Here is a 13,927-nt window from a genome sequence, read left to right on the forward strand (position 1 = left end):
AGTCCCCAAGTTCATGTTTATCCAGGAATTTCCCTTCCATAGGAAATCCTTCTCCAGACCCCTATAAGCCTTGCCCAGCCTGAATCCTAATTTACTTTGGCTAGAAAAAAAAAATGTTAGAACTTGTGTGCCAAAGTAATAACGCACAAGCAGTACTTGGCTGAACTGCTGGTATTCCAAGGCTTAACCAATAAGTGAAATAAAACAGGAAAAGAGAAAAATGGTTTATTTGGTGATGAGAAGTAGAAAGCGCTCCTGGCCACACATCTCTAGCTTGGAGACATCCGATGGACTGAGCTATGGTCACTCACATCAGTCCTGCTGGCCCTGAATCCCTTGTCCATAGCAGGAGAGGTGAAGCTCCTCTCCTTTAGCTGGTGGTGGCGGCCACTGTGCCTTCTGACACACCAGAATGAGATGATGCCTCCTTCTTCTCTTCAGGTTTCATGGCAGGAAAGAGAAGGACCTCCTGGAAAAGAAAATATGTATTGCTTGAGATACAAAGCTCTTCGGCTGACGCTGCCCCAGCCTTTCCCTGTGGCAGGAGGCACCTGGAGCACAGACTTGGCATGGAGAACAATCAGCTGGCTCCTTTTTGCCTTCAAGCCTAAGTAGAGGAGGCCTACCCCTCGCAAACAGGGAAGTACCAGACTAGCTCCCTTTGCTGGATTTTTGTTTTCTCTCTCTAACTAGGGGCACATAGTATTTAGGTTTGTTCATGCTTCAGGAATATTATGCCTTTAGTGTAGGGTATGAACAGCCAGCAGTCATTTATTTACCTTAATGTTGTTGGAGTCAGTAAGAAACATAGTGAGTCTGTCAATGCCCATCCCCCAGCCGGCTGTGGGCGGGAGGCCATACTCCAGGGCAGTACAGAAATTGTCATCGATGACCATGGCTTCATCATCACCTGCAGCCTTGGCCTGGAGGAGACAGAAAAAAGAATAAGGGTATGCTCCCACCTTCAGTGCCTAGAGGCCTAAAGTCCAGTAACTGGGTGTTTCCTATTCTTCCAGGAAATTCATGGCAATCAATGCCTTGTAGATTAAACTTAACCTCCAACCTACAGATACTGACAGATTCCTTTCTAGGAGAGGATGAAGCTAACAGAGTATGGAAGAAAGCCACTTCCCTCTACAGATCTGAGTCTAGCCGGCTATGCTGGTCACCCAATTTCTAGATAAGTCTGTGGGGGTCTGTGCTTCTCTTCAGAATGGCCCCTCAGCTAGAAGGAGCCCAAATGAGGAAACCACAACCCATGGAATTTAAATGATCTTCATAAGGTCATATAGGGTCAAGAGTGGAGCCCATGTCTTCCCTGTTCCAGTACTATCCAGCAATTGTTCCATAGACCACGGGACAGACACTTGCTTGGGACTTCCATGCTCACTCATCCCTACCTTGGCCTGCTCTTCAAAAAGCTGTCGCTGCCGCACAGGGTCATTCAGCTCCGTGTAGGCATTGCATATTTCCTTCTTCATCACGAAGAGCTCAAAACGCTCAGTCAGACCATTCTTGGAGCGATGCCTGGACAATGGAAATCAAAGGACAGGGCAGGTTTTAGAATCAAGGCTTCCTGGTGGTTAGGCAACTGGGTCTATGTGCCCTGGGAGTACTGTTGGGTGGTTTACTTAAGAAGTTTAAAGAATCAGACTTAAGAGATGGAAAAGAGGAGGAACCTCCAAGGTTCTGAGTTTGGCCCCACTTTAATTCTGCAGTTATGGAATTGAAGGCCAGAAGGAGACTTGGCCAATGTCACAGATAATAAACAAGTGGCAGAACCCAGATTCAAATCTAGGTTCTCACAGTCCAAATCCAGTTTTCCTACTATCCCATGATGGGCTACGTCTGACCAGTCATCTAGGTCACAAACCAGAGTCAAATATGTACAAAGACAAGGCACTATGCCTTTCAGTAAAACTGTAACATACAGAAAAGATTAAAGGTTGAAGATATAAACCTCTCCAAGACAGAGATGCTATATCTTACCACTTGGCCAGTGGGCTCATTATTTGTGGGTGGTCACAGATGAAGGTGGGGTTGATGCAGGTCACTTCCAGGAACTCACCTACAAGCTGAACAGTAAAGAACATGTGGCTAAAGAACAAATTCGGATAATGCTCTCCTAGTCCCAATCCTTGAAAGAATACGAAGTTGTCAGCCAAAGGAAGGTTACAATACAATATTGCTTCTGAATATCTGGCTCAAGGTTTTCCTATCTATCTAATCCTCTGAAGATGTCTAACCTAGACTCTCCTCTCAGGGAACAGAAGGAGCCACCCATCCTTGGTTGAGAGGGACCAAAACCCAAGGTCACAATCACTTACCTTGTCAAGAAGCCTGGCTGTGGTCCGGGGAGGGGGACACTCCACATCTCTCGCCACACAGATATCATCGAGAATCTTACGAGTTTCTGTTATCCACATAAACAAAATGAGGGGAGAGCTCCCAAACCCCTGGGGAAGGAATTTTGTGACTGGGGCAGGACTACAGGGCTTTGTAAACTTTAAAGCATTATGTAAATAAAACTGAGTTATTCATAATGATATAAACATAGTTTCTGATTCGATGGCTATGGTCAAGAAGAAACAAACTGGAATAACGTCTTTACCTTCTGTTTCAAAAAGACTGGTTTCAGGAAGCTTCATTCCAAGAGCTTTCTCAAGCTCTTCCACCATGCTGATTCTGCGGAAGGGTGGCGTGAAGTCAATATCATAGGCCTGGCCCTCTGGGCCATCTGGATGATAGACGACCTTGTAACTTCCTGTAATGCTCTTCACCATTCCTGAGAGAGAAACCTGCTTCTTAAAGAGGATCTACCCAAATCCCACACGTCCCTTCCCACTAATAAGGGGCATAAGTCCTTGAGAGCCAACACCAAGGTAGGGTGGATAGCTTACCTGATATCATCTTTTCAGTGATCTCCATGAGATCATGGTAGTCTGCATATGCCATGTAGAACTCACAGGTTGTGAATTCAGGATTGTGAGTCAAATCAATTCCTTCATTCCTGAACTGACGTCCAATTTCATAAACTCGGTCAATGCCACCCACCACCAGCATCTAAACAGAAAAAAAACCAGCTAATCAGTCCTGAAAAATGAATTGGCAATCCTTAAAGGAAGAAACACAATCAACCACTATGTGAAAATTGTTCAACAACCACCATGTGAAAAATTATTCAAAATCACTGCCAAAAAAAATGAAAACTAAAATAACTCTAAGGTACAATTTTACACCCATCAAAGTGGGGAAGAATTATGAATATGAATATGAACTGATATAGAGGAAAGTGAGAAGAACTCAATTTATCCTATCTAGAACTTGTAAAAATAAACAAAGCTGAAAGACTTTAACTGAAATCCCAGAAGAACAAAGAACAAAGATAGACAGAAGTGATAGATGGACTATATAGAAAGAGATATATTTTTGGAAGTGGCCAATGTGGTCAATTTTGCTTGACTCTGCATATTTGTTCGAAGGCTTTAGTTTTTCCTCCTAGTGATGAAGGACAGGGATTGGGGAAGGTGGAAGGGAGAAAAAATAAAATTTAATGAAAAAAAAAAAAAAGTCACATTGATTTGAAAGTATTGCCCAAGTACATGAGATACCCAATTTCCTCTATATCTTTTCACAAGAAAAGACAAGAAGTATTTATTGTGTGTAAATAGAATTAGCTCAAACCCATTCATAGTTAAAACTCTAGCCACCAGAGATAATGTCATCCCCACCTCTCTTAGTGGGGAGGGGAGATGAGTTACCCACAAGTGACAATAAGTAACAAATCAAGAACAAGGGACTGCCCTTTGGGCAGTCCAAATCAGTGTAGGGGCTGCCATTTGTCCACTTAAATTAGAGGTGGACCCATAGGAAGTGACAAAAGAAACTATCCCTTCAAGTATGTTGGCAACTTCTTGTTGGGGGAGTTCCCGTTTTGAACTTGGTGCTGAAGGATCTCTGCTGAGACCTCAGGCAGCTTCCACTCTGAATTGTCACTTGGGTAAGTTAGGCTGACTTCCTTTTGCCTACCTTGGTGATTCCAGACTCTCTACCTTAAGTAGGCTTCTTGCCTCCCTAATTGCTAAGGCCTTGTGGCTTGTAGCCTAGTTTAATTAGCCTTTCAATCCTCTCTCTGTCCAGGCCCCAGATAGGCCCGGGCTAGCCTCTCTCTCTCTCTCTCTCTCTCTATTTCCCTACCTTCTACCTTCCTAATTGTAAATAAACTACCTTAAACCCAATCCTGACTTGGGTGTATTTTAATTATGGAATCAATCTGAATTATTGATTCCTGATGGCCACACCTTAAATATATATGTGTGTGTGTGTGTATATACATATAAGTTTTCACTCTTACAATTGTCAAGAAGTTTATTTAGTCGAGATCATTTATTATCAAGAAGTATTTATTATGTACGTACAATGTGCCAAACACAGTGCTAAGTGCTGAGGCCACAAAGGCAAAAACATGGTCCCTGCCCATAAGGAAATCACATTCTAATGGAGGAGGCAACACAAAATTGTACAAGATACACACAGTGTAAAGGGAAGGTGATGTCAAAGGCACCAGCAGTGTGTGGGGAGGAGTGAAGGCAGGCCAGTGAAGATCTCTTGCAGAAGGTGGAATCGAAGTTGAATCTTGTAGGGAAGGCAGGAGGGGTGATATATGTGGGGAGGCGGGGGGTGGGGAACAACCAGGGAAAAGGCACAGATATTATGGGGGAAGAGAAGAGTAAGGAGGGAGGTTTCTGATCGTTGATTCAAAAAATCAATAATTTATAAAGCATGGAGCTAGGAGGTAGAGTGTTCTTTGGGAAGGATAGCCAAGCAGGCCAGTAATATTTGGTCATAGAATAGGGTGAGCCACCGGAGTTTATTGAATCAGGACAGGAAGGGTAACATTGCCAAGTGGGGGAGAGACTGAGGTGGGGAAAAGATAGAATGTAGGCAGACTGACCAATAGGCTGGTGTTGGTGAACCCTGGTAAGTGAGTGCCAGGGGGGGCTGCTCCTCTCCTCTATACATTTCCCACATGCCTCACCCCTCAGTCCAGTAGCCCAATGGGAATACTTCTTCCCTCCCATCTGGGGTAATGGGGTGGGGATTTGCCTCACAGATGGCTTGAGGGTGAGTTTTGGGCGCAAGATCTCTAAAAGTTTCACCAACACTGCAAAAGGCTATTGTGCAGTAAAGGCCCAAGGTGATGGGAGGAGTACCAGGTGGCAAGCATGTGAGCAGAGAAGACGATGTTTTGGAAGGGGACAGTCTGGGAAAGCAGGAAAGCTATGACTTTGAAAACAGATTGGGAGCTGAAAGGAAGGTAGGAATGCCTTCAAGCTTCAGAAAGAGAGGGGGGGGGGGGGGGGGGGGGAGAGAAGGATAATGATTTCTGCTGAGTTTCCTAACACAGGAAGAATATGTGGCAGACATATATAATGAGGCTGTAGTGCTGGGGGTTCCAAGTAGGCTGGAGAACAGAGGGAATGAGACTCCTATGAGAAAGGAGATCCTATTTCTAATCTAAGTATGTTGTTTCCTCATACCCATGGGGAATCACTTGAATGTTCTATTTACCTGTATCTGGCCCAATTTCCCTCTGGCCAATCTGGCTTCTTAATTAGCTATCTGCATCTACAAATCCAGTGATTTCCTAGTCCTTTTCTTCTGTAAGGGAAAGGATTTATTTTCTTCTGACCTTGTGGTAGAGCTCTGGAGCAATTCTCATATACAAGTTCATGTCCAGATCATTGTGGTAGGTGATAAAGGGTTTGGCAACAGCTCCACCTGGGATGACGTTCATCATTGGTGTTTCTATCTAGAGAAAGAAAAACAGCTAGTTGTCAGTTAACTTAGAGATGACAGATTGTGTACATTTATTACTAATGCTAATTTAGAAAGTTAATCAAATGAGAATTAAGACTTTGTGCCATCTAGAGACTAATTCTTTCTCTATAGTAACTTTAAAAAAATCTATGCCAGAAAACCAGCAAGGACAATGCACCATTGAATCTGCCTGTGGGAATCCTGAGCCCAACCCAGTCAGGAATACATGTGAAGTCAGGCATGTCCACCAGGCACCTCCTCAAGCCAGTATACCTATTCCCTGTGTGAAGGCCACTCTGACAGTCAGGTCCTGTCCTAGTACTTGGGAAATTATGGAAAAATGAGGCAACTAGGACAGTGGTAGAGAAAGGATGATCTTCAGCAGGAATGGAGGATACCGACCTAGAACAACCCTCAGGAAAGAGCAGGAATGGCAGGGAATGTGCATATTAGGGTGCCTTAATAGATGTTACAAAGGATCCATCCTCACCTCCAGGAAGCCCAATTCATCTAGGAAACTCCTTATAAAGGTAATTATCTTGGAGCGGGTGATAAACTTCTGCCTCACAAAGTCATTCAGGATCAAGTCTAAGTACCTCTGCCGATACCGTGTTTCCTTTTAAGAAATAAACACAGCAATTAGCAAGTCATATCCTGATCCATAAAATGCAGACATGAGACCAAAGGCCTATAGAACATGAACACGTAGAGGGGATAAAAAAAAATAGGTATCAAGAAGGGCTGCATCCAGAGGAAGGAGGCACCAAGAGCTCACCTTGTCTTTGAGGCCAAAATGGAGGTGAGGCAACATATGAAGACATGGTGACAGGAGTGTAATCTCATAGGGAATGATGCTTAGCTCTCCCTTCTTTGTCTTCCCTGGATTACCCTGAACTCCAATAATGTCTCCCCGTCGAAGTTTGTTATTTATGTGAAAAAATTCTTCTTCTGATTTATAATTCCTGAGTGGAAGAGAATTATTAAATTCAGCACATAATAATGACCAATGTTCTCACCCTAAATCCCTCACTAAAATTCTAAACAAACATGTAAGGCTGCCCCTTATAACACCTTTCAGATCTACACCAAATTGAAGGCAAGGTTCTATTCCTACTTCCCTTCCAGAGCCACAACTCTCTTCTCCTGCCATGGTTTCTTGCTTTTTTTTTTTTTTTTTTTTTTTCCATCTATGCATTCAATAAATGCTAGTTTAACTGACTGACTTGAGCTCTGTTCACCCCTACTTGGCCTCACCTCATTCTACCTCAGATAAGAGGGCTGGGAAAACAAGACCAATAGCACCTCCAAACCTCATATGGGATAGGCTAATCCAGGAAAGTCTCTCATACCTGGAATTGGCCATTACTTGTAGCTTGACCCCTTCTCCTCGAAGATCATAAAAGATGAGCTTTCCCCCAGAAGCCCGTTTTGCATGGATTCGGCCTATAAAAAAACCCGAGCAAAGCAGAACTAAGAGAACAATTTATATAACAACATGAATCCTATGAAGGTAATCAACTTCAGAAGCTTTAATAATCAATACAATGCCCAACCATAATTCCGAAGGACTCATGGTAAAACATACATGGTAAAACCCCTCCAGATAACAGCTGATGGTCTCAGCTACATATGAAAGCTAATTTGTTTTACACAACTGTATATATTTATGAGTTGTTTTTCTTGCCTTATCAATGGATGGTAGAGGGGAGAGAAGACAAGAGAATTCAGAACTGAAAATTTAAAGAAAACAACAAAAAATACACACACAGGGGGCAGCTGGGTAGCTCAGTGGAGTGAGAGTCAGGCCTAGAGACAGGAGGTCCTAGGTTCAAATCTGGCCTCAGACACTTCCCAGCTGTGTGACCCTGGGGAAGTCACTTGACCCCCATTGCCCACCCTTACCAATCTTCCACCTATGAGACAATACACCGAAGTACAAGGGTTTAAAAAAAAAAAATACACACACAGAGCAAAAGACCTTCACTGGCCAGGTCAGAAGCCAGCTTTTGATAATTAATTTGATAATTAGCACCCTCTGTACTTGTATCAGGTTTATGGCAAAAAGCAGAACTAAGCTAACTCAGAGATCCTAGAGAGACTTTCTTGTAATCAAACTAAGAATATCAGCTGCTTTGATCCAGAAGGATCAGAATTCTAGTGCTAATACACCCTCAATTACAAATGTATAGCTGGAAATATCTTGAATCCCTAAAACTATATTACCCAAAAGTCCTTTCTGTATTACCCAGAATGCTTTTCCCTTTGTCCATATTTGCGTTGGTCACGTTTGTACATAAGTTCTGTAGCTCATCCTTTTTTTTCTCTCCTTCATGAGCACGGCTGAAGTTAGTTTACTGCCATTTTACTCTAGTTTTTTTAAGTTAGTTTATTGGGGTGCCATAACTCCTACTACAGGTTACACAGCATCTCTGGACCTATTTCCTAATTCATAGATGCCTTAGCACATCCCCTCTAAACATGACTGGATCCCTCAGGATTACCCTACTTGTTTGTGAAGAGCTATGGAAGAGGTATTCTGAATACAGAAATCTCTCCCCTTTCCACAAATGAACCTACAGATTGAATGTACTTAACCCCCCCCCCCAAAAAAAAACCCCTTATTTTCCATCTTAGAATCGATACTGTGTTTTAGTTCTAAGGCAGAAGAGCGGTAAGGGCTAGGAAATGGGGGTTAAGTGACTTGCCCAGGATCACACAGGTAGGAAGTGTCTGAGGCCACATTTGAACCCAAGGCCTCGTCTCTAGGGTTGGCTCTCAGCCACTAAGCCACCTAGCTGCCCCCTGAAAGTACTTTTCTAAAGTAAAAAAAAAAAAAGCTATTTTTCCACCAAACCTCTTCATGGCACTCTGTAGAATGAAAAGTTTAGTAGGATTATTGCTGGACAGAGGAGAATACATACCTGCCACTCTCACAGTGATATCAGTCAGGTGGTCACCTGGTTGTAAATGATTATATTGCTCGATGAAGTGGGTGAGTGAGGTGTCTACATGAAACTTGTGTGGGTATGGGTCTTCTCCACTGATCTTCAGCTGCTGGATTGCTTGGCTGCGAATCTTATAATATTGCTGCCCAAAAAACCACAAACACAAGAGCCCAAGTCATCAAGTCAGCGAGAGCTTATTAGGCCCCTTCTATGTGACATTGCCTTTGAAATATTCAAACCTATTTCAAACAGGGTCTTCCCCTCTTTAAAATTTGAGCAATTTCTTTAAAAGGCCATATTCATCTATTCCCCACACTCTCTGGGGGCAACTCATTTGTTGTTTGGGTCATTTATAATCTGATTGTAAATACACCCAGAGAGAGAAAAATGAGAAGGGACCAGAGTCAAATATATTCAGATGACAAATGGAGTAACAAAACCATTCTGGGACATCACTGGGACCACTCTTGGCATGTCCTACTTTTGCCTTCCTATAACCATTCTCTCTAGTTGATAATAGACAAACAGTTCAGAAACTCACATTTGGGTCCAGGGTCTCCTCATCAGCAAGCACACCATTGTCAACAGAGTGATTGGTGGTGGAGGCTTGATTCAGCTGCTTCTCACTGAGTTCCTTATGCTTTGCCTCCTTCTCAGCCAATTTCTTCTCTGCCTTCAAACGTCTCTTCAGCTCACTGTGTAAAGATAACAAAATTTAGTGTGGCAATTGCCTGGGGGAAACCAGTGTGATCAGGCACCCTCGCTCTAGCTCAGTTCTACACCTAAAGAGTAATCACTGAACAATTCAGTCACTTAACCACTGAAAGTCTCTACACCAAAGAAGCAGTAGGGGGAAAGATATGAAAAAAATTTAGTTTAGCTTTCAGGACCTAATCAAAACCTACCAGGAGAGAAAAGCAAAATAAATTCAAGAGCTAAGCTTGATGTCCAAAGGAAGAAAATTAATTTTTTCCTGGTGATTACCCTCTCCATTTTTCCAGGCCAAGCTTGCCCCTGTATTCCCAGAAAGGAAGTTCTATATATGAAAAGAAGCAGGTTAGTTCACATGGCCAAGAAAATTGGCTCTTTGTCATCTGTTGGACAATAAAGGCCTCTTGGTCTCTTCCCCCTTTCCAGGAGCTGAGCCTGCCAATCAGTGTGTCTCCCTCCATCCCAGGGCAGAATCTGTCCCTGTAATCTATAATTCCCAGAAGATGAAGCTCTTATTCAGGAGACAATCTAGTCGGAATCATGGGAAAACTACACTAATTTACATTTAAGTCACTCGCTTCTTTCCCAAGAAGAGGACTGACAGATTCTCTTTACGTTTTATCTAGAAAACTGAGGCTTTCAGGAGCCCCCTCCAGTTCTCATTTAGGATCAAAGCTTTAGAGATGGAAGGGGCCTTCAAGACACCTATCTGACCCCCCTCATTTTACAAATGAGGCAGCAGGCTCAGAGATCACACAGCTAGTAAATGCCAGGGTAGGAACTGAACTTAGGCCTTCTGGACTCCAAGTATAGCATTTTAACCATGCATTAAAGCTTTTTACACTACACACACAGGATAGTCATTTACATGGTTTAGATGAGCAAAGTCCCATTGTTTATGCCAGGCACTCAATAAATTCTTTTTTTTTTAAACCCTTAACTTCTGTGTATTAGCTCACAGGTGGAAGAGTGGTAAGGGTGGGCAATGGGGGTCAAGTGACTTGCCCAGGGTCATACAGCTGGGAAGTGTCTGGTGCCGGATTTGAACCTAGGACCTCCTGCCTCTAGGCCTGACTCTCAATCCACTGAGCTACCCAGCTGCCCCCACTCAATAAATTCTTATAGAATTAAAACATTTAGGATATGGTGAAAATTTCTTTGCAATGTGCCATTGATGCACCAAATAAAGGTCTGAAATTTTTTTTCTAAGTCAGAGAATCAGAGGTTTGTTAGAGACCTTCTGGTATAATCTCTTCTTTTCCAGGTAAGCAAACTGAGGGAAGTGACTGACTTAATGTAATGTAGCAGGGTCAGGGTTTCCTTGACTCCAAGCCCAGTGTCCTTTTCATTATTCCATTCCTGCTGCCACTAAGCAATTCCCTGCTTTTGCCTAACAAGTCAAAAGGGCAACACAAATCACTGGCTTTCTTTACAATCCATTTCACATTGCTGGCACCAATGTTCCTAAGTGCAAGATTAATTTCTACTGTTTTGTATGTCTCATAGACAAAACTCACAATGAATCACTCCTAAAGAGTTCCACTATCGTTCAGCAAGAGAACTGGAAACTAAAAGTCATGATCAAATGGATCCAGGACATCTGTTTAGTAAGTCAACAAGTAAGCTAGACATCATGCTAAATGTTGGAGAAAGGCTCTGCCTTCCCCACTCCACCCCCCAAATCCTACCCTCCAAGAGCTTGCATTCTAACAAGGAAGATGTATAAATAACAAGGTGCATAGACAATATATATACACAAGAGAGCAACAAAAGGAAGGGCTTCTCAGAGGGGAAAGCACATGGTGAGACCAGGAACGGCTTCTTGCAGAAGTTGGTATTTGATCTGAGGCTTGAGTAAAGACTAAGAAGGAAGAAGAAACAAAAGTCAAGAATTCCCAGAGAAATAACGAAAAGCAGAAATGAAGAGGGCTCAGAAGCAGCATCAGATTCAAAACTGTATTACAAAGTAGTAATGATCAAAATTATTTGGTATTGCAATCTTGTTTATCTGCGGGATTTCCTACATGGAAATGCCTTTCAGTTGGTGTTTGTAAAATTCAGAATTAAAAAAAAAAAAAAAAAGGCGGGGGTGGGGAGTTATTTGGTATTGGTTACAAAAGAGATATCAGTGAAACATAACTATACAAGATAATCAAAACCAGTAAACCAGTATAGTAGCTTAATGGCTGATAAGCTGAAAGACTTCAACTACTGAGGTAAGGTTTTAGTCCTAGAAAAAAATGGCTGGGAAAACTGGAACGTTCCTCAGCCAAAATTAGGAGTAGAGAGACATCTGACCCCATAGACCAAGATAAGCTCCAAAAGGAGTTTTAATTAATTGCTTATTTACCTTAATGAGGATGGGAGTAGGGGGAGGGAGTGGCAGGGAGAAAAATAATATAATTTAAAAAATTATTTATTAGAGATTGATCAGTAGAACAGATTAGGTACATGACATATAGTAGCACACAAATACAGTAATAAAGTGTTTGATAATCCCCAAAACTATAGCTAGTGGGGTCAAGACTTACTATCTTACAAAAATTGTTGGGAAAAATGCATAGCAGTGAGGTAGAAATTAGGTGTGGATCACTAAGACTAAGACTTTTCAGACATGCCAAGAATAAATTCAATTTATAAGGGCAGGAGTCATTCCCCCAACTAATGTGACACCATGTACCAAAATAAACTCCAAATGGCACTGTGATTAAGACTGAAAGGGTCACACTGTTACAGGAAAAAGTAAGTTAGAGAGGAACACGGAAGAATGCATCTTTCATAACTATGTAAAGATAGGGGAAGAGTTCATGACCAAACAAGGGATACTGAGGATCACAGAAGGTAAAACAGATAATTTTGATTACTTAAAATTTTGGCACAAACAAAACCAATGCATTTAAGATTAGAATGACAATGTGGAAAATAATTATCCTAACAAGTTTTTCTGAAAAAAGGTCCTGTATCCAAGATATACAGGAAGTACCAAAAATCTTGATGAATTTCAAGCTACTGAAATTTAAATTTGTACTAAGACTCCCTATATTTAAAAAAGAGTCAATTTTATAAGAACACGTGTTATTTCTTGATAGATAAATGGTCAAAAGATGAGAACAGTTTTTGGAGAAAGAAATTGAAGCCATCAACAACAACAAAAAAAACATGAAAAAAAAAAAGCTCCAAAAACACTAATAATTAGAGAAATACAAATGAAAGCAATTTTAACATTTGGTTTGATATCCACCTGGTAGGCAAAGGTAACAATAAAGGAAAATGACAGTTGTCAGAAAGTTCCCACACTAATCCTGGAGATCTGATTTTGGTTTGGCCATTCTGGAAAGCCGAGTGTCTTCTGTCCTAACTATTCTGGCCCATTTGGGAGCCACACTGGGAGTCAAAACTGCCTATATGTATCAGGCAGAAAGCAATCAGTTTCTAATAGTAAAGCTCCAGATAAGAAATTTTGAGTAATTGATTTCCTCCTCACTCAAGCACACTGGGAAGGAAAAAACCCACTCAAGAAATGGGATGAACAAATTTTTTTAATAAACATTTATTAATAATCATTTTTAACATGGTTACATGATTCATGCTCCTACTTTCCCCTTCATCCCCCGCAATCCCCCCACCCATGGCCGACGCACATTTCCACTGGTTTTGTCATGTGTCCTTGATCAAGACCTATTTCCAAATTGTTGGTGGTTGCATTGGTGTGGTAGTTTCGAGTCCACACCCTCAATCATGTCCACCCCGACTCATGCGTTCAAGCAGTTGCTTTTCTTATATGTTTCCTCTCCTGCAGTCCTTCCTCTGAATGTAGGTAGCGTCTTTACCATAAATCTCTCAGAGCTGTCCTGGGTCATTGCATTGTTGCTGGTACAGAAGCCCATTACATTCGATTTTACCACAGTATGTCAGTCTCTGTGTACAATGTTCTTCTGGCTCTGCTCCTTTCGCTCTGCATCAGTTCCCGGAGGTCTTTCCAGTTCCCCTGGAACTCCTCCAGTTTATTTTTCCTTTTAGCACAATAGTATTCCATCACCCGCATATACCACAGTTTGTTCAGCCATTCCCCAATTGAAGGACATCCCCTCCTTTTCCAATTTGTTGCCACCACAAAAAGCGCAGCTATGAATATTTTCATACAAGTCTGTTTATCTATGATCTCTTTGGGGTACAAACCCAAAACAGTATGGCTGGATCAAAGGGCAGGCATTCTTTTATAGCCCCTTGAGCATGATTCCAAATTGCCAGCCAGAATGGCTGGATCAGTTCACAACTCCACCAGCAATGCATTAATGTCCCAATTTTGCCACATCCCCTCCAACATTCATTACTCTCCCCTTCTTTCATTTTAGCCAATCTGCTACGTGTGAGGTGATACCTCAGGGTTGTTTTGATTTGTATTTCTCTAATTATTAGAGATTTGGAACACTTTCTCATGTGCTTATTGA

General features: G+C 42.0%; 1 protein-coding gene across 1 annotated transcript in view; it reads right to left on the reverse strand.

The window, feature by feature from the left end:
* Positions 1 to 210: 210 nt before the first annotated feature.
* The window catches only part of LOC123236731 (lysine--tRNA ligase), a 26,144-nt gene continuing 12,427 nt past the window's right edge, over positions 211 to 13,927 (reverse strand). Inside the window, exons 2-14 of the mRNA XM_044663123.1 lie at positions 9,307 to 9,460; positions 8,742 to 8,907; positions 7,170 to 7,263; positions 6,596 to 6,782; positions 6,311 to 6,436; positions 5,693 to 5,812; positions 2,901 to 3,063; positions 2,612 to 2,785; positions 2,328 to 2,413; positions 1,990 to 2,075; positions 1,401 to 1,527; positions 780 to 923; positions 211 to 469 (exon numbers count right to left, since the gene is read on the reverse strand). Coding sequence (XP_044519058.1) covers positions 371 to 469; positions 780 to 923; positions 1,401 to 1,527; positions 1,990 to 2,075; positions 2,328 to 2,413; positions 2,612 to 2,785; positions 2,901 to 3,063; positions 5,693 to 5,812; positions 6,311 to 6,436; positions 6,596 to 6,782; positions 7,170 to 7,263; positions 8,742 to 8,907; positions 9,307 to 9,460 — 1,726 coding nt within the window. The 3' untranslated portion in view covers positions 211 to 370. The remainder of the gene's footprint in view (positions 470 to 779; positions 924 to 1,400; positions 1,528 to 1,989; positions 2,076 to 2,327; positions 2,414 to 2,611; positions 2,786 to 2,900; positions 3,064 to 5,692; positions 5,813 to 6,310; positions 6,437 to 6,595; positions 6,783 to 7,169; positions 7,264 to 8,741; positions 8,908 to 9,306; positions 9,461 to 13,927) is intronic.

Source organism: Gracilinanus agilis, chromosome 2, assembly GCF_016433145.1.
Source record: "Gracilinanus agilis isolate LMUSP501 chromosome 2, AgileGrace, whole genome shotgun sequence".
NCBI lineage: Eukaryota > Metazoa > Chordata > Mammalia > Didelphimorphia > Didelphidae > Gracilinanus > Gracilinanus agilis.